The sequence below is a fragment of the Vanellus vanellus genome (genome assembly GCF_965231255.1).
Source record: "Vanellus vanellus genome assembly, chromosome: 10".
NCBI classification, from domain to species: Eukaryota; Metazoa; Chordata; class Aves; order Charadriiformes; family Charadriidae; genus Vanellus; species Vanellus vanellus.
This window is the reverse complement of record NC_138915.1, coordinates 23,698,253-23,722,515: the sequence shown is the minus strand read 5'-3', so window position 1 is coordinate 23,722,515 and position 24,263 is coordinate 23,698,253. Positions and strand designations below refer to the sequence as shown.

Sequence of the window (24,263 nt, the reverse complement as noted above, 5' to 3'; positions counted from 1 at the left end):
GTCACAGAACCCCAGGATGGTGAGGGCTAGAAGGGCCCTCTGGAGCTCCCCCATCCCACCCCCCGCCAGAGCAGGGGCACCTCCAGCAGTGGCACAGGACACCTCCAGGCGGGTTTGGAATGGCTCCAGAGTGGGAGACTCCCCCCCTCTCTGGGCAGCTGTGCCAGTGCTCTGCCGCCCGCACGGGAGAGAAGTCCCTCCTCAGGTTGAGATGGAACTGCCTATGGTCACGTTTGTGCCCGTTCCCTCTTGTCCTGTCACTGGGCACCACTGAACAAAGACTGTTCCCACCCCCGGCACCCGCCCTTGAAGGATTGATAAGCGTTGATAAGATCCCCCCTCAGTCTTCTCTTCTCCAGACTGAACAGCCCCATGTCCCCCAGCCTTTCCTCACAAGAGAGATGCTCCAGTCCCCTCATCATCTCCGTAGCCCTTTGCTGAACCCTCTCCAGCAGTTCCCTGTCCTTCTTGACCCGGGGAGCCCCAAACTGGACACAGCGCTCCAGATGTGGCCTCCCCAGGGCAGAGCAGAGAGGGAGGATGACTTCCCTCCACCAGCTGGCCATGCTCTTCTTGATGCACTTCAAAATTTTCTTTTTAAATCTCTGTGAAATTCATTTGCATCACCTCCCCAGCACTCATTTGACCCACGTTCCGTGAGCAGGCTCGGCGGCTGTGCAGACACCGCACGGCTACCAGCTGGGATCGAACGCAAGGAGGCCGTAACGCCACAAGCAATTATAATAAATCCTAAAGGGAAAGCAGCTAGGCACTTCCCTTCTGCAGCTGTGCATGCCCATTCCTTCCCTTTTCTTGTTTGCCTCAAACCAATACTGCTACTTTTTAAAGGCCTCAGGCATAGGAAATCTGTCTGAATCGTGTCGCATAGCCTGATAAGCAATCCATCCAAGAACTGCAGGAACTGCTGCAATAAATAATTGTGTTTTCCTGTTGATACATATCTACCTATTAACTATGACGTGTTCTGTAAGTGTAAATTCTTCGGGGATACGACAGTCTTTCTACTCTCTTCGCACGTTCCTTACACAGTGTGTGATTTGCATTCCTATGTATCAGTGCAATAAAGCGACAAACATCTGCAACATCTATCTTACCTTGTGTGCACACCTCAAAATTAAGGGGGCGTGGGGGTGGTTGGGGGAGGTTGTTTGGTTTTTGGGGGTTCATTTTAAGTCTCAGAACTGTTTCTGTTTCATTAACAAAAGAGAGAAGGGTAAACGTAACCTTTCCTGGATTACCCTATAATATGAAGGCCTAACGTAGTGACAACATCCCAAAAATCAGAAACTGTCTGTTAAGAAACCAAGGACTGGAAAGGTCCAAATCCAAACGACCGCTAGTTGCAGCATGGTTCATACAACCACGTGTGCAACTAGCTCTTTAAAACAGCAGATACCGATGCGAGAAGATAGCCAAAACAGGATGTACGACAACGAAATATCTACGCTGCGTCCCTTTTCTGTTGGAGTAAATGCTTTCCTGATGTGTACCTGACCTGCCAAGAGCTGGTACCACCCTCTAGCAACACCCACAGCAGTTATGGCTTTTGGCTCCAGGATCCACAGCCAAACTCAGGTCTGGACACAAGCGGGTACAGATTCTTTCCAAGGTACAGATTTTAGAAGCCTATGGGGCTGGCGAAAATCACAAAAGCTACCACTCAAATGGAGTTGTCATTAGGAGGCTGCCAGTAAGCTCTCCCTCTCTAGCTAAAAAATTAAAATAGATTATTTCTTGACCAAACTGATTGAAAGAACTGATCTGGGATTCCTTAAGGGAGGTAGGACTGCAAACTTGCTAAGTTCCCTCTCACCCATGTAGTTAGAAAGGGGAAGCTGTGATTCCTCAGTTTCCTAGAGACAAGGCTGTGGGTATTTCTGTTTGTTGTTGATTTGGGGTGGGTTGGGTTTTTTTTAATTCAAAAGAAAGAGCGTTAAGAGTACAGCTCCGGCTGACAATGGATTCCTCGCTGACACATCCTCCGCAAAGAGTAAGGGTTCTGCAGGCTGAACTCCCAGCAACGCTGTTCCACCAGCTCTTAAGAGCACAAAAGGACTGATGGGGAGGAAAATCCAGATGCCTAAGCACAGCTACAGTGCCGTTTAATGTAGCACAGGAGGCTTACCCAAGGGAGATGTCACTTTCTGGACTGGATGTCTAAAACATCACTGAATGCCAATCTTTAGGCACTGGAATTGCTGCCATAATCAGACCCACTAATTAGTTTCTGGATGACACCAACCTTCCTAAAGGCTCAAAAGGACAATATTTTTTTGTTAGCTGAAAGAAAGCTCAAGAACAGATTATTTGTACAGCTTCTATTTCATCTTGAGCTAAAAATATTATGACAGAAGATGGCAGTAGCGACACAAAACACAAATTAGATTAATAAAATATTGAAAGCTGCGATACATTTAAGTATATCAATACCATTTTTCAGATTCCATCGGCTGCTTTGGCCTGTTCCTTGTGCTTACTGAAACGGAATGATTAAGAAGCCTAGAAAGAAAAAAAAAAAAGAAATACATATTTATTCAACACCTTTGTAGCTAACCCTTTTTCTCAGAACACGTTACTTTCACCTCATAACACTTCCTGTAAATAAAAAGGTTTGAACATTCAGGTGACATTTTCCATAAAATTACAATACATATATGTGTACACGTATGAAATCCAAGCCCAATCCTGCTTCCATTTAAATCAACAATATTGTTCCTAGCTGTTGAAATATTTCAGGTTCTGAATTTTAAGGAAGTAAAACTTGATGATAATTCAAACCAAAATGAAGTCTCCTCTTATTTTTCTCCCTAAATACGTAGTAATTCAAGTGATCTCACACCTGTGTACAGTTATGCTGCCCTCAACACAAAAGGCCCCACAGTTCACTAAAATTAGAAGACAGGAGAGAGTCAGCCTAAAGCAGACAAGAAGCGATACACAGGTTGAGCACAAGAAGTCAGTCAGTAGCAGCAGGGAAGGCGGCAGCCAGGTAAGGACCACTGCAGGGAAAAAGGAGAGGTGGAAAACAGAGAAACACAGGCTAAGAACTAAACGAAAAGTCTAACGCAGAAATGAACCAACAGCAATTCCATTTTTCTAAATGGTAAACGGTCAAAAAAGCCTAAACTTAAATAGAGATTCAGGAATGTTTTTTCAGCTGGAACAAACACATAGCAGCCACATACACACACGCAGGAAGACAACATGAGCTATTATGGATGTTTAAAGTGTTAAAAATAACAGAACAATCAGTAACACTTAAAAATGTTCAAGTGTCATGTTGAACAGTAAATAGAATGAATAATTCTGAATTCTTGGAGGCGGTAATATTACACTTTGACACTGACTTCATGTGCAGAACTGTGTTCAAGTTATTCTGAAATATATAGAGTGTATATAGAGTTATTATGCTGAAATATATAGAGTGTATATAGAATGTATTAAGAATCAGAAAGAACTAGAAGAACACCAACTATTCAATGGAATAAAGTAAAACAGTAGGCACCTTTTCATATTCCATTAGCATTACATAGGGCAGTACAACCATTACCTTTAAGTGACTGATGATTTTCAGACTTCTCTGATTACCGTGATAACTCTGAGCTCAGTAATCGCATTTGTAGTTTAAACCTCTCACTGTGTGAGCCTCAGTTTAATGGGATTATGAGAAGTTAAGCCTGTAAACCAACAGTCTGCAGCACTCTCAGTCTGCACCATCTGCTCCCTATGTTTTGTCTTCAGAAACTTAATTTGGAGGGTGCATTCCAGAATTAAATTATACTATAACCTGAAGTGTTACAAAAAATTAGTATGCAGAGCACAGGTTATCAAACCATAATATAAACATGCCATTTTAAAGTCATTAATTTTTAGAGAGAATTCCCATTTAAATTAGTCTTATGTCTTCAACTGAAAGCAACGAGAAATTCAGAGAGACTTTGTAGCAAGATGTGACCATCACAGTACAACAAGCATGAGACATTTGAGTCACCTAAACAGTTTGATGCCACACTTGTACCAACACTGACACTATCAGTGCAAATTCAATGATTGTATGTAACACGGGCCATTTCTTTTTTCATACTCGTTATATGAAATATAAGGAAAAACTATTCAAGCTAATTTAAACTTATATACACACGCCCTTTTCTACGCTACGCTGTTTCTGTGAAACACGTACATAACTAATGTTTGAGTTTATAATAAACAGAGTATATTTTCACACTTTGTAAAACAAAACCACGTTTTTGGAACTTCCTGTTTAAAAAACGAAGAATATTTATGGGGAAGTAACAGCAAGTTCCGTATCTGCCTGGTTGGCAGCTACTAGTCCAGTCACAGAAATCTGAGTTTCCTGTGGAATAAGGAACTTGAAAGGTTTTAATTCAAGAAAATGGTGAAGAAAATTAATCTGAATTTACTAAATTGCAGACTAAGGAATTAATGGCAAAATAATTTGTTCAGCTGGAAGGGGGAGGGGGGGAGAAATCACTGTAGTCCTGTTAACAACTGTCTTCCAGGAAATACAATGCAAAACCAAGAATGCAAAATGAAAGTATACCAGGAGCTCATATTCATTAGTCACGCTCTTACGTGTGGTGTTAACGGTGCACAGATTCCAGTGACTGTTTCCGTTCATATGACAAGTCATTAAATCTAAAACTTTTTTTTTATTAGACAGATCAATTATCAGGCTAATTACTGGTCATACTGAATCACTAAATAAGAACTTGCAAAAGACACTTGTGTTAGTACTGCAATTAATTTCCTATTTATGGTTCCTGCTAACCACACAAATTCTGTTGTTACAGAGGTGGCAAACTGCCACTCTGAAAGGGTTCTAAAACTCATACAAACTTTAAAATGTAAATTACTCAACATTGCACATACACAATGACACATATGTATTAAATGAAAATAAACAACATTGTGACTCATTTTTCTTGTTTTATATCACGCAAGCACAACATTTACTCCAAACTGCTGACTACATGGGAGAGAAAGGCGATGGCAAAACCAATTATGATATTGGAAAATGTTTTCTAAAGTTTGAGAATTTAAAAAGTGGAATCGCTTTTCCATCACTTACACTTTCATGTTTTGAGCAAACATGACATCATGATTAAGGGACGCAAACAAAGTGAATGATGGTAATGCTATTTTAAGGTCAGCTACCTTCAGTTTAAACAAGCAAGCGCTACTTAGGATCTATAAAGTGTATAAAGGCACTAGAAATCTTTCACAGTGAGACAATAAAACAAAAATCTTAAACTCATGCAGGAGCCGTCTACTGTCCTCACATATGGCTCTGCTTTGTGATTGTAAGCTGTGTTCCGAGGGATTTAGACAGTTTTAGGAAGTCCCTGCTGTCAGGTAAGAGCCCATGCTTAACTTTGATGCAAGCTGAAACAGGCTCACTTGGTACTAAATGAAGATTATTTAATCTAATATCATCCCACTTTTGAAACAGAGCAGGAGTAGCCAGAGTAAGCTACAGAGTTTCAGCTGATAAGGTAACAAAGTCTGAAATCCTTCCATTCATCACCTACGTGGCTGAGCACAGCCTACACAGCCCAGTCCAGATTTCTTGTTACTGTGAGGTTCCCTCACGGCTGTCAAATGCTAAACAAATTGTCACTGGTCAGGCTAATTTGAAAATTATCCCTTTAAGCCCAAGGTATCTTAAATAAATTTAAAAAAAAAAAAAACCACACCAGAAAAACACACTTTTGCCTGAGGTACTATATATTAAAAACCAAAAAAAAACTGAAGAGAAACCATGAGAAAGGTACAGGAAAGTATGCTTCTAGGTTTGGACTCATTTAAATGTTCTTTGGAGAGTTGCCTAATTAAGTATTTTCCTTACACAGTGCTTCATCTTAAAGAACAATAAATGAACAATAAAGAACAAATAAAAAGGTTTTGATAACAAAATATCTTAGGCTTTCTTTTTGTTCAAGAAATCCCTTTCTTTTTGTTCAAGAAATGGCCCGAACTGTTTCTTTTGTCCACATTTTAACTTTGGAAATCTGAAGCTCTACAAACACTTTATACCTTGATGCACGTCCTGCCGCCCTTGTCCTCTGGAAGAGTTTTTCACTGAATGAAGTTCTATAGCTTAATGGCCTTCGTCTGTATTCATATTTCATGTACACCAAAGCCAAAGACGGAAGAAGGAAGCAGGACAGGTTGATGGGAGAGGACAGGGAAGTCATTAGCATAGCAAGCAAAAAGAAAAGAAACTGCATAATATTTAAAAAAAGCCACACAGAACAAACAGAAATATGATTAGTAAGAAATTATTTTGCGATGCTCAATTTTCTGAGTATTCTGTTTACTCGGGTTGAACATATAAACACAGAGATATCTTCACTAAATATCTAAATATTATTCTTATTGCTGTTTACGGCAAGAAATCATAAATTTACAAAACTATGGATTCAAAATCAGGGCTAAATTTTGTATCAGAGGTGATGTTGCCCTCATGTACTTAAAGACACATAAGCAAGCTTTAAAATACAAATGCTGAACACTGAAGTAAAAACAACTAATAAGACTGCACGTCTGAACGATTCAAGAGCAAAGCAGAACCATTAGCAAGATCGCTGCACTAAGATACAACAACATATGACGAATAAAAGTTGCAGTACTTTAGAAGAGGAGTGGCTTGGTATTTCAAATTATTAGATAACCAGGAAATATGAAAAATAATCAAACAAGACCCACATACGATATAAATAACTGTTATATAAAAACCTAATATAGGAAAAACACATTTATTCTCTCTTTATTAATAACTTAAAACAAGAAAGTTTCACATTCTTAGTCTTTTTTGCAATACTTTTGGTAATAAGAATGTACTAGCATTAAGATTTCATTCTTATTTTTCCCATCCCAATGTGAACAACTAATTCTTGAATACACTGCGCAGAGTTATAAGTAAAACCTATTTTACCCACCCCCCCGCTATTATATATAACCAATATAAAACACTGGTGAATTTTTAAAGCGCTGCAATACGTAATATCGGGGTATCAATTTCTCTAAGGGCTTCACCTGTATTTCAACTGTCTTAAAAGAACAACAGCAGTGCAGAATCTCATCATTACAAAGAAATTCAAAAGAAACAAAAATAGCATTTAAGCTGGTATGAAGTTAAATCCATTACCGTGGGATAATGGGTGACTGTAATGAACTATTTTAGTTAATGAACTACTATTAACTAATTAACTACTATTACTTTTACCTTTCGGGAAAGGGCTTACGCTCGCCAAAGTACCTCACTGGCTATTTGCCTGCTTGGTACAGGAACCCGAGAGAAGGCGGTTCCTACCCCAGCCTGTCCACATCCCATGCAACTCCAGGCATTCCTTCCTGCTCTTCCCTTTACGCGGTTGTTAACTTGTTCTATTACACTCTTTTAACCTGCGGCTTGCTCTACAGTTCCTTTTCAAGAATCATTCTGTTGTGATGCCCAAAATGAAGCGGAGAAAGTCAGGGAGTTCATCAAGATGAAGTTACACTGTTCGAGTTAGTTACTTTTATCTATATTTGTACAATATATATGCTCTGTCATTTGACAGAATAATGTTTGAACAAGTTTTCCCTTCAGCCCACAGGAAATTTATATCTCGTATCAGATTGAACGGAGGAGGTACCTCATATTTGAATAAAAATAACCAGTCACAAACAAACTGTACGCAGGTTCTGTAACTCCTACAAACTAAGACAAAGTCATTTTAACATTACCAATCATCTACCTACATGAGCATTAGCCATGCCTACTTAAGTGTACTGCTTTGAAAAACAAAAAAAAAGTATGAAAAAATTAACATACATTAAGCCGGGAAATCAAGAGACTTTCACATTCATCTCATCCTCTCCATAGGAGGTATGCAACTGCTTCTCTAGACAGCAGTTTTATGAAAAGAAACAGAAGCCAGGTATCTTGAAAGAGCCTGTCACTTTAACTGTTTAACAGCTGGACAAAATTGTTCTCAAAATAAGGTGTCTGGGTATAAGGTCTTCTGGGTATAAGGCAGGTTAAAGAATAAATTAATTGCAACACAAGTTATCTTAACTAATAGCATAATACCTGTGTTTTTGTTCTTGCTGCAGTAACTGAGCTGCTATTTTTCTCAAATCAGTCACTTCTTTGAGTTCATCATCATCTTCAGCCAGTAGCTGCTCTTTCTGAAGTCTGAAAAATTAAACATTAGCGACTTGCCCAACTTCAGTAAAGCAAGACACAGGAATGGTGACATAATTGGACAATAACCAAGAAGCACTTCCTATAACTTATTTTCTGTCCAAGAAGGAGCACTCTGTTCAATATGAAATTCCTCTGCTCCACATGCAAGGAGCTTAAAACAACCCCCCCCTCACCCCCCACTGTCAGTAAAACCTTCTCAAAAAAGATCAAGAAGATTTACCTTTTTTCATCTCCCCAGTCCTCATTCTGTTCTATTTTCTGGGATTTCTCAGGATGTTTTCCCCGTTCCTTATGCAGAATGAAAAATAAACTTAGACTTGAATTAAAAAAAGAAAAGCAAGCCTGCTGAACAGTTTTTCTTTTGTCAAGCTATGCTACCTTGATATAAGACAGCAACGGGCCAATCGGTACATCTCCTTGCTCCGGAACAGCTCCTTCTTCGGCATTCGGATCAATGTAATCATACACCTCCTGGTCTGGTGAGGATTGATGAAGAATGGAAAAGATGATATTAAACAGTTCTCTCAAGCAAATGTTATTTCTGAGAGAGATAAACACTTATGAAAAATGTCAGATAAAGATAAAACAATGAAATCATGTCTCCTTGAGCTAGAAATCATCGTTTTTCTTTCCTTCTGGCCTTGTCTATTTGTGATTATTACATTGTTTTCTGAAATGATGAAAATACAGTGCCAACATGTGATCATATCATTTTGTGCAATTTTCTTATACTAGATTACCTAAGCAAAAAGTATTTCTGTTACCTAAAATGACAGATGCACAACAGATTTTACCTTTCTGTGGATCGAGTTTACTTCCCATTACATGATTGTCGTTCCTTAACGTCTGCTCCCTTGTCGATTCTGATACCTGGGAGTGAAGGCTGATTGTATCATCATCAGACGGCTGCAAAGACAGTCACATTTAACACAGAACTTACAGAGACATTACATTATTATATAATTTTCTGAGAAGCCATAAATTACAGTGCAACCGACCCTACCATGAGGGATGGCTCCCAGAACTGGGAAGATAACATCCAGTCAGGTGGGGGATTTTGTGGGTGGGGGTGGGAAGGGCGTGTTAAGAGAATCATAGTTTAGGGAGTGCCAGACAACTGTTCAGTATATAATACTACTGAAATACAGTATTTTCTTCAAAGAGGTCCAGTCCAGCCCTGGACTAAGGAAAGACTAAGTCCAGTCAGTAGACTAAAAAAACCTGTATTTAGGTACTTTCTTAATAAAGCCTCCCACTACTTTGATCCTTATTAGATCACTGATAAAATAAGAATAATAATAATAAAAAAAAAATCACAGCTGTACCTCTAAACATTTTGAATTTTCTTTAAAAAACCCCAACTAGTAATAGTCTCCCCACTAACAATCACTCTGCATTTGTAAAAATTCTCTAAGTTTCAAAAATCTTTTGTTCTACGCTATTCGGTGTACTTTGACATCACTGTTATTAATTACAGCTCCTTAATCGAGATTTCTACAAGTACGCTGATAACTTGTAGGGATTTTTGTTCATTACTTTAAACCTAGCAGATCACCCAGAAGTTTATTAAAACTTAAACATCAATAAGGCTTACTAGCACATACAACACTCCAGTTTAGTCCAAATAAACTTTCATTTTAAGTATATTAATTTAATTAATAACAACAGAAAGTTTCAATTAAATTTTGTCCTTTGTGTAGAAAAATGATTATGCACTTCACACATTAAAAGATCCAAGCAATTCCTTAAGTCAGAATTCAGTTTTTAAACGTATGAAATCTGGACTGGAATGAACCTTAACCAGAAGAGTCAAGGCAGTATGTAAATAGTTTGTGTCTGATACTGGCAGACTAATGGTTTAAACTCAACTGTACAGATATTTAAAGAATGTTAACTAAACTAGTTAAGTATTTCTCAAATGATACAAAATACAAAGGAAAAAAAAAATTCTAAAATACAGAAATTACACAAGTTCAACAGTGAAAAATACTCACTTCTGTTGTGGACAACCTTTTATCCCCATTATCACTTCCAATGCCAGAGTCTGGTCCATGATTTTTATTGGGATAGAAGTCCTCCATGCTATGTTAAGAACACCACCACACAAACACACCCACACAGGAACAAAAAACACAGTTTCACTTTTAGAAAAGAAAATAAACATCCTTTAAAAAATACATTCTCTATACAGCAGCTGATACAGAATTTTTGCACAATGCACCATGTGAGGAGAACAAATTCTTAATCTCCTACAAGAGCTGTTCAAGAAAAGTTAAGCAAAGTTAAAGTGGAAACAATCAATTACAGCATTCTGTATTTATGCAATTTTAGAATTGTTCTATATCATTCAAAAATACTATCTTCAGAAAAGAAGGCTTCCTCTGAAAAAACGCAATTCCTTTAATTCTGTTGGCAGACACTGTTAGTAACAAATATACATTCCCTAATAGACTGTCATATTATAATGGTTTAACTCTGCCTGAATATCTAGGAAATATCTCCTCTTAATTTATGCCTTTCAAAGACATAAAATTGGCAGCATCAGCTGGATGTGTTTTCCAACTGTGCACTGGAGCTTGGTTTACATCGTACGATTATCTGGGAAGTTTAATTAAACAAGTTCTCACTACTAGAAATAAGAAGTACATTGGGAACACCCATTACCTTGTTCCTTCACAATACATTGTAGTTGTACGCCTTAAGGGCAGTGGAGGCTTTTGGGGAGCAGTTGTGGACTGCATTTTTTAGGAGCGTTTAGAAGCGATCTACAGAAACTGTGGACTAATTCCCTATGGCACAGTTACCCAAGACCAGGACCATGGACTGAATCTGACGGTTCAGAAGGTTCTCTGTAAGCTTTACTCATAACCTTCAGCCTTAAACACAGAGAGGCACAAGTTGCATGTGACATTTTAAGAAAACAGGCAAAAAGAGCATTGTTCCATATGGTTTCCAACAGCATCCCATTAAATTACTCCAGAGTTACTCAGTACAGAAGTCCAACAAAATATTCCATACTTTTGACCTTGGCTAATCTAATAAAACAAAAAAATCCATGGTATTTCACTGATGTTTAAGTTAGTTTCCCTTAATATACATGTGGGAGGCAGACTTCCCATCCAACAGACTAACTCTACATTCGGGACATTTATGGGAACTTCTCATCTACTGTTTTGACATACATGTTTGGGAAATAAACAGTTGGGTTTCCCAATAACTAAATTTAAAATACTTCTTCTGAAATCCAAATCTTTAGTGAGTACAATGGAAATTTTTCACAGCAACTGAGATAAGCCAGTTAAGATTCCAGTAACACGACCTTAGAAAATAAATACTGACTCCTAAATAAAGAACAATTAAATTACTGAAATCACAGCTATTATCTGTATAAACAGAGCATTTCATAGCTAATGCTGAAGTAAAATAAAACAAAAACCCCACTACTCACCTGTCTGTGAGTGGCTGGGAGGGGATTCGTTTACCTAATGACGGAAGATCCAAAGAATCTGGTTTTTTATCTATTCTGAGGCACGCCTGAATGCTGAGGAATTTAAATATATGTACTTTACCCTTTAAACATATCTGTTGGGAAACAAACGAACAACAACAACAAAAATCTTAATTACATAGCACGTCTTTTGAAAATGCAGCCCAACAATTACACCAAGTTTGTACTCACAGCTTCTCACTAGGAGAAATACAGAAAAAAAAAAAAAAAAAAAAGGAAACCTGATTGGTATAACTTAGAACAGCTTCCTCTTTCTTAAGATCCTAATGCAAATTTCTGAACTAGAACGCTTTAATACTAACCTGTGCTGGTGGTATCTGCATTGGATTATTATCCAAAACTATAACTTGTAAGTGACGTAACTTTCTGTAACAAATTGGAATTTCTGTAATTTTATTACAAGAAAAATCCAGCTTGACCAAGGGAAGATCTCCTAATTCTGCATCGAGGGAAACAAAGGAAAAAAAAAAAGAATCAGACATATCTTCTTAACACTTTACCTAATTTACCTACATCCAAGAAATGAAGGCTAGTGGCTTACCATCTGGCAACATATGGAGATTATTTCTTCTTATGTTTAATTCTCTAAGTGACTGCAACTTTCCTATCTGCTGGGGAAGAACCTGAAGTTCATTGCAGCTAATATCCTAAGAAAGATACAATTAATCATTTAAGATGTTCAGTTAATTTAAGTTAAACAAAAGAAAACTGCTATCAAAACGACTATAAAGCATACTATTAAAAAAAAAAATCCTATCTTTCTTGTTTTTTCCACAAAGGGAAAAAGTACCATAACAGATTTCACCATTTCTTCAGTAATTAGTGATTCACATTTCAGAAACTCAACTCCAAAAGTTAAACCAATGAATAATGAAAGAGTGGTTTTGAGATTAAAACTGTGGGCTAAGAACGAGAAGTTCTTGGTCTAGCTCCCATATCAGCTATAAACTTCTTATGCTACAGCTGGCAAATCATTTGTGTTCTGTTCTTATTATAAAAATTCTTTTTCCTTAAAAATCAAAATTGAACCAATCCATACATCTAAAAATTCAAAGGGCAATAGCAGGCTCCCAACTTTTTGGATGCAAGCACTAGAGGGTGACAAAGCTGCACCAAGTGAACACAGACTACAGCTATTTCTGCCGCTAATTTAACATTAATTTATGCAGTCCAGACTGAGTCAACAAGCACACTGATGTGAGACCATTGAGCCTTTTTTATTTCTGATTCAATAAAATTGACTTTAGAGACTAGCTTCCCAGACTAGATACCAACGAGAGATATCTATCTATCTATCCATCTGCTGAAAGACTGGAAGCTGATTTCAAAGGCAAGCTGAGTCAGACAAATCCTGCCTCCTTCTCTACGACACGCTTCCAGAGCTCCAGCTCAGGCACTGCCCAGCTACTTCTGCCAACCACGATGCCTGTACGTCGCTAGATGTCTGAAAGTACAGGCTGTTTGGGTATCTACTACAAGTTATTCTCTGTCCACTTCAAATTTAAGATGGGATTCCCTTCCTAAAAGCATCTTTCTAGCACGTGGGTTAGTTGTCATCCTTTCTTTTTAGTATATATACATTATGTATGTTCTAAACGGGTATACCACAGGTGCTGGAATGAAACTCTCTAGGATGTCCTTAATCCATATCATCAAGGACACATTCTAGGTTTGACAGTTTTGAAAATAAGCCAGAAATACAACAACTGCAATTCTGAAAAACGTTCACTTCCTGTAAACAGCAGCAGTGATCCCACCTTGAAATCCTACGGCATTGAAGTGAGCATAGAGAATTTCTCACCAGAGAGGAAAGGACACTAGAAAAGCCTCACAAACATTCAGAATATCTCATGTTACTTGTAAATTTGAAAAGAATGTTGATTTACAGCTCAGAAATTAGGTCACGTTAAAAGAAATCTCCAGGGCATACAGAGCTACTCTGGAAACAGGATAAGGATTGCTTGCAATGACCGAAGAAATCATATGTACTGAAGAAAAATAAAATATCAGACCTAGTCCAAGTGCCAGGTCGGTGAATAATTGTACATATCTCTCCAAAACACACGAGCTTAACACAGAGCAATGATGCTGGGCAGAGAAGAACCTAATGAGGTTCAACAAAACCAAGTGCAAGGTCCTGCACCTGGGGAGGAAGAATGCTAGGCACCAGTACAGGTTAGGGGCGGACCTGCTGGGAAGTAGCTCGGAGGAGAAGGATCTGGGGGTCGTGGTAGACAGTAAATTATCCATGGCCCAGCAATGTGCCCTTGTTGCCAAAAAGGCCAATGGAATCCTGGGCTGCATAGGGAAGAGTGTGGCCAGTAGGTCGAGGGAGGTCATTCTCCCCCTCTGCTCTGCACTGGTGAGGCCACAACTGGAATACTTGGTCCAGTTTTGGGCTCCCCAGTTCAAGTGGGACAGGGAACTGCTGGAGAGAGTCCAGCAAAGGGCAACTAAGATGATTAAGGGCTTGGAGCATCTGCCTTATGAGGAAAGGCTGAGAGAGCTGGGACTCTGTAGCCTGGAGAAGAGAAGGCTGAGGGGAGACCTTCTTATGGCGTACAAGTATCTCAAGGGTGGGTTGAAGGAGGATGGAGCCAGGCTCTTTTCAATGGTCCCCAGTAACAGGACGAGGGGCAATGGGCACAAGTTAGAACACAGGAAGTTCCGTTCAAATACATGGAAACAGTTCTTTACGGTTCGGGTGACAGAGCACAGGCACAGGCTGCCCAGGGAGGTGGTGGAGTCCCCTTCCCTGGAGCTTTTCAAGACCCGCCTGGATGCAGTCCTGAGTAATGTGCTCTGGGCAATCCTGCTTTAGCAGGAGAGTTGGACTAGATGATCTCTAGAGGTCCCTTCCAACTCTGATGATTCTGTGATTCTGTGATCAGAAAAGCCCACAATATTAAGAAATACAGAGAAAGTAATGGATGTCAAAGCACAAAACCTTAGTATGCCATAGGATACAATCATGTTGCACAGACACATAAACTGTGAATATCACACATCGTTCTGTTCACACCAATCAAAACAAAGGAATAGCAGAAATGGAAAAAAAAAAAAAAACCAAAACACAGAACAAGAAAACAATGATTGAACAGCATAACTTATATAAGAGAACAGAGTAAATAAGAGATGAACTCTTAAGCTGGAAAGAAGATTCCTGATAACATAAGAAAAATAAATAGAATTTTGATTACGGTAAGGAAGGTAAACAGAAAAATTCACCATTTTTAACAACATACAGGCAAGGGACTCAAATGAAATAATCTGAAGAGCAATTTTATTAATGAACCCCTTAAGATTTAGTTGACCCAACATACTAATTTGTGTTTACTCCCATTTTTGAAACTGTACAATATATTACACCTGTAATGTGAGCTCAAACACTAAGAAAAAGCAGTATCTGAATTTACATTTTGTAGTTCTATATTTAGTTACTAATTTTTTATTTTTCTCATACTGTAAATAAACTGCTTATACTGCAAGTTTACTTAGTAAAATGGTCCCCAGTTGTACTTACCAACTCCATTAGATCTCTCAACTTTCCAATCTCTTCTGGAATGGAGACCAGCTTATTATTACTGACAACCAGAACTTTAAGTGGAAGATCAAACAGGTATTTTGGCAACGTCGATAAAAGATTTCGACTTGAAAAAAAGAAAAATGAACAAGCAAGGCTAGATTATAATCTTCTTTGTAAGCTTCTCGGGGTGTCCGAGATACACATTGTACAACTTTTTTCATATTCCAGAAGATATCCTCCACCTATTACAATTCAATCTAAATTTAAACTGCAATATCCATCATTAATTCCTTATCAGATAAAGCCTGTCTCAGGTGAATTTTAGGTCCTCATCTTGCCTGATGAAATGAGTATGTACTATAACTGAATCAAACACTAAAACGTACAGAGAAATCTGTTAAAAGTAGTATGTTTGATGTTTGCTTTTATTCTGCTTTCTGATACCTTCAGAAGGACCACCCGATCTGACAGTCTACCAACATAAGTTAATGTTCTCAGCAAACCAGAACTTTATACGAGGCCATTGCTTCCTCACTCCCAAGCCACCATAAAAAGCCCTTAATCTCTATTTATTCCTTTGCTGAGCGATAGTCTGGAAGGTAAGTTTTAATTAAAATTGATTTCTTTTGTGTCTATCATTTTGCAACATATGTCTGCTTTGTACACAAGAAACACAGTTACTGACAATTTGATTTCAATTCACATTGGAAAAGCTACCAACTGCAGACTGCTGCTGCCAGAAATACAATGATTTTTTTCTAATAAGGTATTTGTTCATTTAAAAAAGCCATTGGAAAACCAGCTTGTTCAGATGTGGTATGAAAGCATTTCCTTCCATACATAAAAGTAAAAAAAAAAAAAAAAAAAAAATCTCAGTAATGGCTGTTGCTTTAAGTAGAACTGTGTAGAGGCCAGAAGTTCTATTTGAAAAAAAAAAAAAAGGCAAAACAAAAAAGCCTTTTAAGTGTTGACATGTGTGTTCACACTATATCAAGAAGAGCCCAGAAGTTTTACAGTTTAATTGATATGTATCAGAGCACTGTTTTCATATTTAAACCAAAGCTTTTTTACGTTATTTTTCTCCATGACTACAGCATATAGGGCTGCAAAAACAACAAAAGATAAATTTATGTCCTTGCAACATTTCAGCTTCAAATAAGTACGGCAATTTTAACACCATAAAATGAAAGTAAATTTCTATCAGTATCTTTATAATAGTAATGTATTTATTCTGTTAATTCTAAGTGAACAATATAAATAAGTTTTGGATACAGGTATGCAGTAAAACTCCTTTTATGCTGTATTTCAGGCAGATACGAGAGGCTTTTTTGGTTGGAGAGCACGTGAAGCAAAAATATAACGTGCAAGTAAACTTTTAATTGATTATAAAAATGTGGCAATGAAACAGTCAGTCTCTGCATCACTTAAATTTCCTTTTTTTTTTTTTTTTAGGAAAAAAAAAAAAAAAAAGAGCTGCCAACTTTACTATGAGTTGCATAATACATTTCTTCAGTTGTCTGAATCCAAAATTAGAATTTGAGGTCATGTGGTTTTTTTTCTGTAACAACATACTGAAGCTAGTAAGCCAGGATTTTAGCCTGTTCTTCAACTACTGTAGCCCACATGTTCGCGCATTGTGAAACCAGTCCTCAGACACTGGCACAAAAATTAAGACAAAGCCCAGCAGGGGAAAGGATGATTAGAAGAGTCGACTCTTCAAATAACACGCATCGCCCAGTTAGAACTACACTTTATCTCTGCATACAGAATTGTATTCAGCACCTCAATTACCATCAGAAGAGAAGTGGGCTGCTGCTGCTCTGTGAAGAAAGTTAGGTCAAACTTCTTTCACCCTGAGTTTTATCATATCATTAATCCTCTGTAGAATTGCCACAGGACAGATTACTCTTAAATTATCACTAAGTAGTGATATTTGCAACTTTTGAGACATAATTCGTCTGGGCTTTTCGGTGCTTTTTTTTTTGGGTTTGGTGTTTTGTTTTGGTTGTTTGTTGGTGTTGATTTTTTTAATTTTTTTTTTTTTTTTCTTTTCCAGGGATCAATTCACAAAGTTTTTTCAAAATGAATTCTGGAATCAAATCTCACACGTTCAATAGCTCTTACCCAAGAAGATTGTTTTAAACTTGATGTAGTCAATATTAAAAAACAAGGAATATTGTGGAAAACCAGGTCTCGGCTGCTTATGGGAGGGTTCTTCTAGACTCGCTCTCCTTCCAGAACTCATATTAATCTCCTGTTCTTCTGAGAAGATCCAACCATACGTTTTTATCAAGTTTAAATAAAGCAATACAGCAATGGATGTAAATAGTGTGCAAAATGAGTAGGGTCTTCTGGCCAGAGTAATCTACCCTCCTGAGAGCAGCACATTTTTACACATGTAGTTTCTAAATGTCGTCTGTCTGTATAACATTAACAACAAAGAAAACTTTGTAAACTCTCATTACTCTTAGCTACCATAGTTTGTGACTGAAATTTTGTAATGCAGTCAATTCCTTCCCACAAAGTAACAACTTCTGGCCCTAAACCACCAAGGATAAGGAAAACAAACAACAGAACAATTTTAACTATCTGGGCAAAAATCAGGTGGAATCCTACCACTCCAATGAGGTAATTGTGAGGTAAGAGCAAAAATAACAGACATCACTCACCTAATGTTAAGGTAGGTAAGCATTTGCAGGTTTTTAATAGATTCTGGAATGGATTTGATGCAGTTGTGATATAAATTTAAAGTTTCCAGTGGTGCAAACAGCCAGACATCAGGAGGAATTTCAGTAAATCTGTTCTTTGAAAGATCTAGAAGAAAAAAGAAAAATCCGGTTTTAGTCAAAAATTTCCCTGCAGTAAGAGGAGATAAAAGTATCCACTGATATTCTTGTCATGATCCTAAAAATTAAGGTGTTGCAAGAAGTGTAAAATAATTCAGTTCTACCAGATGCTACTGCATATAATTAATACACAAAAAAGCCTTAAAATACTAAGAGTATTGTTTGACATGCAATTTTAACAGAAAATAGAAAAATGTCAGGAATTCAAAAATATATGACCCACTACATAATTAAGAACATTTAAAGTGCAACTGAATTTCATTTATGATTGTCCCTCCTCTATCAGTCTTTGTTCTTTGTTGTTTGGTTTTTTTCCTCTAATGCTAGGCACAACACTAAGTCAAGGTACAAACCCAGTAACCATTACTCTTCCTGTTCGACAGCTACATTAGAATCTAATTTCATTGTACAAAGTATCTGCCATGCTAAAGCCAAGTTTGAAAAAAAAAAAAACCAACCACAAAACCCTTACATATTTATTTTGTGAAAGAACTAAAATTCTCATCTAAAAAATATTCTTTAGTGCAAGCACAGTAACTGAGACATTCTCCAGTTACACATTTATAACTTCGCTAAAAAGAGAATAAAGTCACAAGAAACATCGTGAAAGGCATTTAGCTATAAAAATAAGGGTGCATTTTAGCCTAAGAGCAGAAAGAGGAGATACCATTGACAATGGAAACATAATACTTGAACTAGAGTTATTTTGACAATGCATGACTGCATTATGCAAAATGGTATGCAGAAGATATGAAAAAACACTACAAAGACATCATATAGTCAGAGATGGTATACATCTTCTACAAAACCAGAAAATTCAAGTAGGATGTGACCCAAGAATCCTGGAAATTATCAGTTAACTGCCACAACCTGTGCTATAGAAAAATCCATGAAACTATCTTTGAAGAAAGAGATATTTACTTGAGAACGACTGTCCACTTTTTTTGAAAGTAACTCTGGTTCCCAACTCAAGATATCTCAAAAGGATGTGGTTTCTCAGAAATGCTGAACAAACTCTTTTAACAACAAAGCAATACAGATCCGTTGCTATTTCAGGCTTCAGTTCTCAGTTTTGAACAGTTGCATGAAGTACCTTGTTTCTGCTTAGCTCCTATCTCATTATCATTAGAACAAACAGTTAGTTCTACACTAGACTGAAAAAAACAGACTAGAAAGTGGCTGGAAAGTGGCTCAAAGTCACTGTCAGGCTCAAAGAAGAGAGCTCAACAGCCTGAAGTGTGGCAAGCCAGCTACGAGCGCCATTTCTCGGGGCCAACACTGCAATCAGTATCATTTCGTAACTTCATCAATCACTTCAAATGCGCCCTCAGGAAGTGCATAGACACCAGGCTGGAGGGAGTGAAGAGGAAACTCATGTGCAGGAGGGATGGATTCCAGCCAGAGTGACCTCGACTGACAGATTAATAAAGGCAAATGCAGAGATGTGCACCTGTGGCAGAATAACTCCTCAGACTAGTGTGGGCTGGAGGATAAAAGGGTAGAAGATAGATTTGCAGAGAACACGTGATACCGGTACACAGCAGGCTGAATGCAAGTCATCAGAGTGCCTAGCAGTGGGAAAAGGACATCCACCCATGTGCTGCAGATGCCCATCACATAAAATGGACCGGTATAACAAAACATTACTTTTCAGTGGCATTAGTTTTGCAGGTAGCCTCAACTTTGTTTCCTGAAGTCTAGAATATGCAAAATGAGTGAGCTAACTGGCTGTCACTCCATTGTTCCATCATTTCTAAGAAACATTCTCAAGTTAAAGTATCACAAAAAGCTTTCCTTTAGATCAGGGCATCCACTGGTGACACTGATTTCTGCAAACTCTAGCTGCAAGAGGCAGAAAGTTTTCTGTTGCAGGACTGGCATTCTTAATGAAGTGAATGAAAAATGGAACCAAGTTAACTCCAACTAAACATCCCAACTAAAATTCAAAAGCTTGCAAAAAAAAAAAATTAGCATAGAAAGTTTTCACAATAATAAGGTTTGTTTTCTGTTTTCTACCACGTCAACTTTCAAAACATTATAGAAAAAGGGCAGCTTTCACATGAAAGAATGTTCTGCAAAACTCTTTTTAGGTTAAACAAAGGCTCTCTTATACTAATATTCAGCAGAGTGGGATAACCATGCGCAGAAAAGATGCGCACAGTTCTACAACCTCCACCACGTGATGAACAGCCTTTGATACAATCCCATTCAGAAGAAATCAGCTCTAAGGCTCTTCCTGATTTGGTTTCAGCAGCAGCTGGAAAGATAACTGAAGGCTGGCACAAGGACCTACTCCACAAAACACAAACGACAGAATCCCACCTTACTGCCACTGATGCAAGGCGCAGTAGTGTAGGTTACACCTGAATTCAAGGGTACCATGAAAATTCTGCTGCTGTACGTGCATCCAGCCATACCCCAACCACACACCTCAGGAAGACACAGGTTAAAAAACAGCTTTGTTGTTTCTCCTGCAGAAATAAAACCCAGAGGTGGGCCAGACAACAACCGCAGTGTGCACCAACTCTCTGCTCTGGACAACAAGCGGACCAGGACTGTAGTATGCAATAAGCAATGCAAAACCAGCTGTGGTTCGTAGCCCGGCCCGACAAAAATTACATTAGCACAGTCTGGTTGAAGTCACTGAGTTACCCCTCATACAAAACCCATACAATTTCACACTAAAAGAAAATATACAAATATTGTGAAATAGGTAGTATTACTATTGAAAACACTTCCCTGAAAACAATGCCTTAAGACACTGTGGGGCAAGGATTCCACTTTTCCATTATGAAAAAAATTCAAAAGTGATACCCATTATTTACCTTTTTTAGTTTATTATTGACAGATAAAGAGCTGGAAGAGAGTATGACTTCTCTTGCAAGCAATTTTTCTTTCACTCATTGCCAAACAGTATTAGAATAGCCCCAGGGGTTCAGATCTTTCTAAAGAGAAAGATACAAGTGTATACAGTTTTCCACAACATTCATATATCGAATGTACTTACAGCTTTTTAAAAGAAAAGTAATGCTATTCTTTATCCAAGCTTAAAAATGACTTCTACTCCAGAAATGTTTTCACAACAAGCAAAAAATGTAGATGAGTTCATCTATCACACTAAATAAAATGTACATGTGAAGTTTATGCAATTTAGGCTACCTTTTGAAGACCAATAACCCAATGTACAAATGAGAAAATATTGTAAGAAAAAAGGAGGAAACCTCTGGAACAGAGTGTTGCTCTAAACAAGACAGACTTCACCTCAATATGAATGAAAGCACATTGCTGGCACCTAAAATGAGAATGGTTTTGCAAGGGTTAATAGACAGAAGAAGCAAGGGAAGATGCTCAATGCAGAACCGCAGATGATTTAAAACGACAGCTCCTCTAGAAGTGAGATTATAGGAATTCTTTGCTTATCCAGTTTAGACTGGAAAACTCTAAATTGGGGGTGTTATATGAAGACTAAATAGAAGACACTATCCATGACTGCTCATGAATCACAGGGTATTTCAATTCATTATCTCTGCAGAAACAACAAAAGTGAGAAGTACACCATTGCTAAGGTCAAATTTAAAAGAGGAACTGCAGAAATATGAAGAAGTTGGTTGCATCTTAGTTCCCTTTTAACAGCAAGAGTAAAATCTTTACTGACTGTCAGACAACGATTAAAAGACAATATATTGAAAGTTCAAAAGGAAAGAATTTTAGGAAACCAGTCAGCTTGGAGGGGAAGCTATTAGAAGTAAGAAGGTACCTTGTATAAATGTAAGCCATGATCAAAAGGAAAAACAAAAAGCTCAAGCTGCCAGGTTACAGCAGTGTGCAATAAGGTAGTCAAATAGTACCAACATCATGTTCGCCTTGTTTTCGCACTTTTCCCTAAGCATTCATTACTGCTTACTCTTACTATCATGGCATGCTGCTAGAACAGACTGGCCTTTTATTTGATCCAGTACAATCATTTATATATTCACTCTTTACATGCACTACACGTTGAATTTGAAATACAAGGCTTAGTGGGGAAGTTTACACTTGAACCTCACCTTGACATTATAACATTTTTCATAAAAATATGCTGATATAATGATGTTGGGTTTTTCCTTGCATAAAATGTTCCAAAATTTTATTTAGAAACTAGATCAAAATGAAAACAACCACCCACCCCCAAAACCCAGGTCTGCTCTCCTAACTTGTAAGACATACAGATTTTCCTAGCCAGTTTTTCTAGTAATGCTTTAGCCAAGTCCAAGCCAATAAAACATCTAAGCACAACAGTTACTTATAATTAGTCCTACAGAAGTCAATGAACGTATAATATTAAAACTGTTCAGACCTGATCCTAAAGATACACTTTTAGCCAACCTAAACACAAATCTGAAATCAACACAGAACATGGGTAAAATTCATTAGTCCATCAGATGATGCGAGATGATTCTGGAGAAGAAAAAAAGTCTCAAGCCCTGCAGAAACACCTGCATATGGTAATTCCAGGAGGCAGAAGTTTTCCATGCCCACGAACACTCAGACACCCTATAATTCAAATCCTGTGATGGTCAAAATGTATATTGAACAATAACAGCATTAAAAAAAACCTCTCAGTTTAATTATATTTCACACAGCTATTATTAATTCACTTGACCAGGCAGTGGTACTGAAGAAATCCATGCAGGCAAGTGTTCTTACTTAGCGCAACGCTCCAAAATGACCACATGTCCTACCAACTATTCTTCTGTTACACAAACAGCCTGTCTGTCTTTTCCTCCCATCTCAAACCGAAGCCAAGGCTTCCTCCTTGAGAAGGGTCCTATAAAGAGAAAATGATCAGATTTGCATTCTATCTGATGTTGAGTTCCAAGAGTGATATCAGCAACACAGACAAGACTAAGGCTTTACTAATGTGACACCTTCTTCCACAGCTAAGGACATTAGACTTCAAACACCTTTAACTTCACAATCAACCATGGCAAACGATGGGCATTATTTGTACCCAGCATTCGAGGAACAGGAGGCAGAATATAAAATTTAAGAAATTAAGTTCTGTTGCACAAAGATATTCCAGAGGCTGAAACGTCAGCCAGTGAATGTATGCATTTCCCTATCTCCCTAAGGAGGAGGAAGGAAAGTTAAATCCAAGCTGTCAAGAGTTTAACCATAAAGCAAAGATGCATGCATGAAATATAGTGAAATTTGTCTCAAAAAAACCCAAACACCCAGAAAACCCAACAACAACAAAAAAAAAACCACCGCAAAACCTAAACCAGACTACAAAAGTGTAATACCTTAAGCTCCTATGAGCATGAGTTGCCCATCTTCTATTAGGAATGGAGATTTCAGCATAGCATAGAAAGAAAAGTATGAATCCCAAACTAAGAGGAGCAGGTCAGCTTGCCAAAGCACTCCACCACTTCACCTGCACTATGCCCACCATGGAGTTCTGGCACGCCGGGGGCACCTCCCAGAGACCCGCAGCGTGATTATATAGCTTTGATACACACTGTGGAGGGCATCTCCCACTTACTGCAGATGAACATCCAGGGATGCAGAATTAGAGCCACAGAAGCTCAAAGCTAAGTAGGAAAAAGTTCTCCAAATCTCTCAGCTGGAGTGTTGTTACTATTCATGACTGCAGCTTAACAAGTAATTCCTCAGCAGTTGCCTAAGTTCATTAGCTCCCATCCTATTTTATGTTATACTGGCACAGTTTGCATGGCCATACCATGAAAAAAATGCTAGATTAGTCCTCAGGAGAATGTTCCAAGCCTGTACATCTCCCATTCAGGTATGTTTGTAATGCTAAAAAACCCTATTTCCGCATTATCGTTAGTCTTGCCATCTTCTTTGCTGGGAATAATTAAATGCAGGTGCTCAGAAATTTTATTAGAAACATTGATGAGCTAACACTAAGGGTGAATTATCCACATCTGAAACAGTGGTTCACCATTTTACTGTCAGTATCAAGCTTCCAAGAAGAGCTGCTAACAACTTACAAGTCTTTGAACAAAGCAGTTTAGAAAATAAATCTACTTGTATTACATTTCCCTCCACCCTTGTTTTAGCAACCCTGCTTTGAGAAATAAAAGGGTAACCAAAACCCATGGAAATAGTATATAGTAGTGGTTTATTAGCAAACTGAAGCTGCCGGTTTCT

The 24,263-nt window shown here is 38.0% G+C and overlaps 1 protein-coding gene across 1 annotated transcript in view; it reads right to left on the bottom strand.

The window, feature by feature from the left end:
* Positions 1-24,263, bottom strand: part of LRCH2 (leucine rich repeats and calponin homology domain containing 2) — a 50,502-nt gene that overhangs the window by 13,718 nt on the left and 12,521 nt on the right. Inside the window, exons 2-12 of the mRNA XM_082488259.1 lie at positions 17,937-18,081; positions 15,265-15,391; positions 12,283-12,388; positions 12,044-12,180; positions 11,682-11,815; positions 10,228-10,315; positions 9,028-9,139; positions 8,612-8,709; positions 8,454-8,521; positions 8,117-8,221; positions 2,452-2,520 (exon numbers count right to left, since the gene is read on the bottom strand). Of these exons, the coding sequence (XP_082344385.1) occupies positions 2,452-2,520; positions 8,117-8,221; positions 8,454-8,521; positions 8,612-8,709; positions 9,028-9,139; positions 10,228-10,315; positions 11,682-11,815; positions 12,044-12,180; positions 12,283-12,388; positions 15,265-15,391; positions 17,937-18,081 (1,189 nt within the window). The remainder of the gene's footprint in view (positions 1-2,451; positions 2,521-8,116; positions 8,222-8,453; positions 8,522-8,611; positions 8,710-9,027; positions 9,140-10,227; positions 10,316-11,681; positions 11,816-12,043; positions 12,181-12,282; positions 12,389-15,264; positions 15,392-17,936; positions 18,082-24,263) is intronic.